This window comes from Oncorhynchus mykiss, chromosome 21, assembly GCF_013265735.2.
Source record: "Oncorhynchus mykiss isolate Arlee chromosome 21, USDA_OmykA_1.1, whole genome shotgun sequence".
In the NCBI taxonomy this organism is placed as follows: Eukaryota; Metazoa; Chordata; class Actinopteri; order Salmoniformes; family Salmonidae; genus Oncorhynchus; species Oncorhynchus mykiss.
The window spans coordinates 32,043,869-32,051,596 of NC_048585.1; the positions used below are offsets into that span (position 1 = coordinate 32,043,869).

At 44.9% G+C, this 7,728-nt stretch overlaps 1 protein-coding gene across 1 annotated transcript; it reads right to left on the minus strand.

The window, feature by feature from the left end:
* Positions 1-1,341: 1,341 nt before the first annotated feature.
* Positions 1,342-4,360, minus strand: LOC110500250 (arg8-vasotocin receptor). Its single transcript, XM_021577504.2, has 2 exons — positions 3,203-4,360; positions 1,342-2,186 (listed from the first exon to the last, which is right to left on the minus strand). The coding sequence occupies exons 1-2, from the start codon at positions 4,131-4,133 to the stop codon at positions 1,885-1,887; spliced, it is 1,233 nt and encodes a 410-aa protein (XP_021433179.2). The 5' UTR covers positions 4,134-4,360; the 3' UTR covers positions 1,342-1,884.
* Positions 4,361-7,728: the final 3,368 nt, after the last annotated feature.

Below are 7,728 nucleotides of genomic sequence, written 5' to 3' on the forward strand. Positions count from 1 at the left end.
TTCTGGGTCGGATGTGCGTTGTGTCAAGAAGCAGTGTGGCTTGGTTGGGTGTGGCTTGGTTGGGATGCATGGCTCTCGACCTTCGCCTCTCCCGAGTCCGTACGGGAGTTGCAGCGATGAGACAAGACAGTAACTACTACAAATGGGATACCACGAAAAAGGGGATATAATAAAAAAATATATTATAATAAATAAAGAAGCAATAGACGAGTTGAGTATCTGGAGCAACAGCATTTGTGGGTTCGATTACAGGATCATAATGGCCAGAAACAAATAACTTTCTTCTGAAACTCATCAGTCTATTCTTGTTGTGAGAAATAAAGGCTATTCCATGCAACATGAAGATCACGTACAACGCTGTGTACAACCTCCTTCACAGAACAGCGCAAACTGGCTTTAACCAGAATAGAAAGAGGAGTGGGAGGCCCCGGTGCACAACTGAGCAAGAGGACAAGTACATTAGAGCGTCTAGTTTGAGAAACAGATGCATCACACGTCCTCAACTGGCAGTTTCATTAAATAGTACGTGCAAAACACCAGTCTCAACGTCAACAGTGAAGAGGCAACTCCGGGATACTGGCCTTCTAGTCAGAGCTGCAAAGAAAAAGCCATATCTCTGTCCGGTGTCTGTTCTTTTGCCCATCTTAATATTTTATTTGTATTGGCCAGTCTGAGATATGCTACTCTGGAAGGCCAGCATCCCGGAGTCGCTTCTTCACTGTTGACGTTGAGACTGAAGTTTTGCAGGTACTATTTAATAAAGCTGCCATTTGAGGACTTATGACGTGTCTGTTTCTCAAGTTAGACACTCTAATGCACTTGTCCTCTTGCTCAGTTGTGCCCCGGGTCCTTCCACTCCTCTTTCTATTCTGGTTAGAGCCAGTTTGCACTGTTCTGTGAAGGGAGTAGTACACAGCGTTGTACGAGATCTTCAGTTTCTTGGCAATTTCTCGCATGGAATAGCCTTCATTTCTCATAACAAGAGTAGACTGATGAGTTTCAGAAGTGCTTTGTTTCTGGCCATTTTGAGCCTATAATCGAACCCACTCTTGCTGATGCTCCACATACTCCACTAGTCTAAAGAAGGCCAGTTGTATTGCTTCTTTAATCAGGACAACAGTTTTCAGCTGTGCTAACATAATTGCAAAAGGGTTTTTCTAATGATCAATTAGCCTTTTAAAATGATAAACTTGGATTAGCTAACACAACGTGCCATTGAAACACAGGAGTGATGGTTGCTGATAATGGGCCTCTGTACGCCAAAGTAGCTATTCCATAAAAAATCTGCAGTTTCCAGCTACAATAGTAATTTACAACATTAACAATGTCTACAGTGTAGTTCTGATCAATTTGATGTTATTTTAATGGACAAAAAAAATATGCTTTTCTTTCAAAAACAAGGACATTTCTAAATGACCCCAAACCTTTAACGGTTGTGTATATTAGGCATATTAGGCATATGATTAGTTATTGAACAACACATACTGACAGACCACTCGGTTCATTTGGAATGACCGGTTAATGGCAATGATTCTGATCGCTGCATGAGTGTGGGCCCATAAGAGCTTGCAAGAGCATAAATATTAGCACTGTCTGGGTTTTAGATGCCTCCTGACAGTCAGTTCACATTTAGCAAGAAGAGACAGGATAACCTAGTTATAGCCTAGGTATTCCTATAGCCTACCACATTTCCACTTACGGATTGATGTGTGTTGAACACCTCTCTGAGCAGAAACACAAGCTCCAGGAGAGATGGATGCACTGACTCTGTTCTGACTCTGTTTCCATTAAGCCTCCCCCTAAACTTATGATAGCCTTCATCACTGTGGCGTTGCGCAAGAACCACATGCACAATATATATATATGGACAGTGTGAGCACCCGGTTAAGACACCGGGATTGATTGACAGTTCCTGTGGGAGTTGTGGAAGCAATCTTTGCAAGAGCTTTTCTCTGAGCTCCGATGGGGTAGGGCCGGGGGCGGTACCCGGGTCAGGAGTGTGGTGCGGCGGATGCTGCTGTTCGAGTCTTGATGGCCGAATTTGTGGAGCAGCCTCCGGCAGCACGGCAGACAGTGCACCATGTCAGAGAGGAGGTGGCCGCTGAAGATCATGTAGATCCACGGGTTACAGCAGCTATTCAGACTGGCCAGCAGAGCCGAGAGGGTGACTGCGGTGTTCTCTGAGTCTGGGGAGAGAGAAACGGGGAAGAGGGGGTGTCGGCCAGTCAGGGAAGAAGAAAACATTCAAGCGTGTTCTGTTTATCTACTAGCAGTGGCACACTATTTATGCCAGGGCTGTCCAACCCTGTTCCTGGAGAGATACCCTCCTATAGGTTTTCACTCCAACCCCAGTTGTAACTAACCTGATTCAGCTTTTCAAGCAGCTAATTATTAGAATCAGGTGCGCTAGATGAGGGTTGGAGTGAAAACCTACAGGATGGTATCTCTCCAGGAACAGGGTTGGACAGCCCTGATTTATGCGTATTCTCGAAGGAATCTCGGCAAGCCACTGGGTCTGACGGGTCACTGACTCGCCAGCAAAATATTTTATTAACTTTTGGAGACCGATGGTCGTTTTCATAACTATCTGTCACACCTACACAACGGTTGCGTTATATGGAACGTGTCTAACACGTATGTATGCCCTTTAGGTGATTATGCTGTTTTTCTATATTGCGCACTGTCCGATAATTCAAGCTACAGCAAAAGGAATAACATCAGCTACATTCACACCTCATCAAGGCAATGAATTATGAGCTAACTCACATGCACAGAACATATTATGAAATTACTACCAGTAAGATTTTGTTCGCGGTTATTCCATTGTGGTCACAATAATGTACCCCAGGTCTCCAGTTTGCACAGCCTATAGCCTAAGTATGTATAGCCTACTGTATGTATAGCCTATTTGTTTCAGTTTGGTCTATGTATCTGAGGAGGAGTTATACAGTTGTTGTCTCACTATGTCCGTGGTAAACTGAAGAACATTTTGGAGAGCAGTGAATCAGCTTTTAGGGAAACCCCTGGGGTAATGCATAAAATATGTGCTGAAGCTGTGCACTATTACCAACTTATTGAGTAAATAGGCCTAAGCAATAATGTAATGTTTTAAAACACTTAACGTGTCACACAATGAACGGAGACATGGCACCAGCGCGCGCTGCCAATGACTCACCGCACAGAGCCCAAATATAACACTTACCTACCCACGAGAAGCTCTCATCCCACACCGACCACATCTGCACGGTGAAAAACGGAGCCCAGCACACCATGTACGCCAGCACGATCACGAAAGTCATTTTCACTGTGCGCAGCTTGGCGCGCGAGATGGTGGTGACGCTACTGACTGAACTCGTCCCGATCAGCCCATTCTTGGTCGCAAGTGCCATCACGCTAGTGCCCTTCTGGGTCTTGTACTTTATGTTCCGCCAGATGGACCGGCAGATGAAGCCGTAGCAGAGCATGAGCACGGCCACGGGCACGAGGAAGATGCCCACTGTGATCCAGGTGATGTAGGCGCGCACGCCCCACGGCTGGATGAAGTGTCCCCAGCAGTCATACACGGCCGAGCCCGGGTGGACCTCGCTCAGGGAAAATATAAAATACTGGGGCATGCTCAGGGCAAGACTACACACCCAGGTGGCCCCGATCATCATATAGGCGCGCTGCGTGGGCTGGTGAAGGGTCTGCATCGGGTGACAGATGGCGATGTAGCGGTCCAGCGTCATCATCACCATCATGTAGGTGGACGCGAACATCCCTAGCACCTGCAGATGCTTGACGATGCGGCACAGGAAGTCGGGCCCGTAGAAGCGGAAGGTGATCTCCCAACAGAGCTGCGGTAGTACCTGGAAAAAGGCCACTACCAAGTCCGCGAGGCTCAGATGCTTCATGAACAGGTGCATGCGCGAGGGCTTCCGTCGGCTCATGTACATGGCCAGCAGCACGCTCAGGTTCCCCACCACAGCCACGACGAATGTCACGCTAAGCATTGTGATCTCGATCTTGGCGACCTCCTCGTTCCGGCCAAACGGGTCGCTGGAGTTCCCAAGAGCGCCAGTGTCGTTCCTTTTATCCTCCATCAACACCGGCTTGCTCGTGGGGTCGAAGCCTATCTTCAAAATGTCATCCATGAGGTTGAGTGAGCTCTGTGAATGGAAAAGTGCGCCTCCGGAGATGTTTCTGGCTGTCCTGAACACATCCGCGCGCACGATCACCCGCTGCCACCTGCCTGCATTGAGAACGTGTGAGTTTTAAATTTAAGCAATTACTTAGAGTCTATCGTCTACGAAGACTCGCTCATTGCGCACAGACCGACATATGTGTTGGCTTGCCAAAGATTTGAAGCACATGGTGTGAAACTATATCTGTGCGCAGTCGCCACCAACCCTTTTTAAATCCTTTTATACCAATGAGACCACCCCCACATCTCCAACCTCCGCTAAACAGCCTTGGATACAAAAACAACAGCAGAGAGAAACAGCATATATGGAAAACATAATGATTTGCATGGGTGGAATTTCTCTGAAAGACTCGTTACCACTCACAAGTAAATAGGGAACACACTGAGGTTTTCCCACGTATATGTCTCCAGATTCTGTACTGCAAACCCCAATAACCAATGGTGCAATTTGTGCGTAAATATTCACAATGCGCGCTACTGGTCAGTATTCCATATCCATTTACTTATCATGTCTCTAGGAATCCTTATTGAAAAGGTATCAAGAAACATTTAAACACTTGTAAGGTGACACATTTGTCTTTGAGATGATCTTGATGATGATGTTCAAATCAAATCAAATTTTATTTGTCACATGCACATAGTTAGCAGATGTTAATGCGCGTGCAGCGAAATGCTTGTGATGTCACATAATGTTGTTTTTCTGTGATGTTTATCATATTACTGTGAAGCCAGAGGGACTTTTCCCAATTGTGTGGACAATAAAAGGTTTTCTATTATATTGCATTCTGACATATGACGTCACTCGTTCATGTTCTATGCACAGTCGATTCAGAGCACTCTTTCTCTTTCTCGGTCTCCCCCTCTGTCTCTGTATGTGAGCATGCGTGTATGTGAAGCCTGTGTTAGCATATTCTCCTGCATGGTGAACTATATGTACTGTGTGAAGTTTCTGGAATAACACACTACTGCTCTCATCACCCCTGGGACCTTGGGGAATGTATGAGAAACCCAGGCTGATTGCCCGAGCATCAGGTGTCCACAACACAATGCATTAATGCCTTGTGTGTCACACAGGTGAGTAGGATATATAGGTCAAATTGGGAGTATAGATAAATTCACTAGCTACAGTAACATCGTTGGCTTCGATGTTCCCCGGATGTAAATGTCCCCCCCTCCACCCAAGGGGCCCAATTTATACTTATTGTGATCTATTTCTGGAGATGACACACTGTGTGTGTGTTGGTGTGTGTATGTGTTTGCGCATGTGTGGGGGTCTGCAGATGTGAAGGGAAGCAGGCTGTGTTTGTGCAGGGATTTGTTGGTGGTGGTGGTGTTTCGGTAGGGTTGATGAGGAGGTAGATGTTTTCTGATGATAACCTGTAGCTCCATTATTGCTCAGATTTCACCACTGTGACCCGCCCATAGAGATTAGTTAGAGATTACTTACAACTGTAATAGAGGGCTTAGAAATTTGTAAAAACGGGCTAGCTCAGGGTTTTAGTCCTCTACTCCAGTACCCCATTCAGTTCGACTTATTTGTTCTATTCTAGTAAGCACACCTGATTCAACAGATCTACTAATCATCAAGTTCATGATTAGTTGAAAAGGGTGTGAGAATACTGGAATAGATCCAGTAATTAAGCAGTTTGGAAAGACACTTCACAAAATGATTTGAACAAACACTCACACTTGACTTTTCCCCCAACTTAGTAGCTCAGACTTTGCTGATACCTACTTTATTGAGGAAAAAAAATGTACTTACTAGGACTGTGACATGCCGTTGTCCTACCTAGCTATCTTAAAGCAGCAATCAGGAGATGAAACAATAACAAAGCCAATTCCCCACCAATGTTTCGATAAAAAGCTGGGAGGAAGGGGCTGGAGAAATGTAACAAATTTCAAATTCAAAGACAGAGCTATGGATGCAAGGACTGACCATACATGATATCAAACCCATACAGTGCCTTCAGAAAATATTCAGACCCCTTGACTTTATCCACATTTTGTTACATTGCAGCCTTATTCTAAAATAGATTGAATATGTTATCCCCTCATCAAGCAAAAACAGGTTTTTAGAAATGTTTGCTAATTTATGAAAAATAAACAACTATCACATTTACATAAGTATTCAGACCCTTTAGTCAGTACTTTGTTGAAGCACCTTTAGCATCGAGTCTTCTTGGGTATGACGCTACAAGCTTGGCACACCTCTATTTGGGGAGTTTCTCCATTATTCAGGTCTCTCCAGAAATGTTTGATCGGGTTGAAGTCTGGGCTCTGGCTGCGCCGCTCAAGGACATTCAGAGACTTGTCCCAAAGCCACTCCCGCATTGTCTTGGCTGTGTGCTTAGGGTCGTTGTCCTGTTGGAAGGTGAACCTTCGCCCAGTCTGATGTCCTGAGAGCTCTGGAGCGGGTTTTCATCAAAGATCTCTCTGTACAATGCTCAGTTCATCTTTCCCTCAATCCTGGCTAGTCTCCCAGTTCCTGCCGCTGAAAAACATCCCCACAGCATGATACTGCCATCACCATACTTCACCATAGGGATGGTGCCAGGTTTCCTCCAGACGTGATGCTATTCAGGCCAAAGAGTTCAATCTTGTTTTAATCAGACCAGAGAGTCTGAGAGTCTTTAGGTGCCTTTAGGAAAACTCCAAGCGGGCTGTCATGTGCCTTTTACTGAGGAGTGGCTTCCATCTGGCCACTCAACCATAAAGGCTTGATTGGTGGAGTGCTGCAGATTTGGTTGTCCTTCTGGAAGGTTCTCCCATCTCCACAGAGGAACTCTAGAGCTCTGTCAGAGTGACCATTGAGTTTTTGGTCACCTTCCTATCCAAGGTCCTTCTCTCCCAATTGTTCTATTTGGCCAGCTCTAGGAAGAGTCTTGGTGGTTCCAAACTTATTAAATTTAAGAATGATGGAGGCCACTGTGTTCTTGGGGACATTCAATGCTGCAGACATTTTTTGGTACCCTTCCCCAGAACCGTGCCTCGACACAATCCTGTCTCGGAGCTCTATGGACAATTTCTTCGACCTCATTGCTTGGTTTTTGCTCTGACATGCACTGTCAACTGTGGGACCTTATATAGACAGGTGTGTGCCTTTCCAAATAATTTCCAATCAATTGAATTTACCACAGTTGGACTCCAATCAAGATGTAGAAACATCTCAAGGATGAGCATTGGCAACAGGCTGCACCGCAGCTCAACATCGAGTCTCATAGCAAAGGGTCTGAATACTTATATAAATAAGGTATTTCAGTTTTTTTTATTTTTTTATACATTTGCAAAGATTTCTAAAAACCTGTTTCCTCTTTGCCGTTATGGGGTATTGTTTGTAGATTGCTGAGGAAAAACATTTATTTAATCCATTTTAGAATAAGGCTATAACGTGACAAAATGTGGAACAAGTCAAGGGGTCTGAATACTTTCTAAACGCACTGTAGTTTTAACCATGTTTTTAGGCTATAAAGTGTTTACATTTACTGTGTCTACCAACATCGGAGTAAAAAAAAACGTATATTTTGGGTTCTGAAGTGGTACGGCAG

What these genes read in the sequence shown, in the direction of transcription:
- LOC110500250 (XM_021577504.2), bottom strand. Translation starts at nt 4,133, where the DNA reads ATGGATGACATTTTGAAGATAGGCTTCGACCCCACGAGCAAGCCGGTG. An exon ending in TGAGAGCTTCTCGTGGGTAG is followed by an intron (nt 2,187 to 3,202) that starts GTAAGTGTTATA and finishes CTCTCTCCCCAG; the next exon opens with ACTCAGAGAACACCGCAGTC.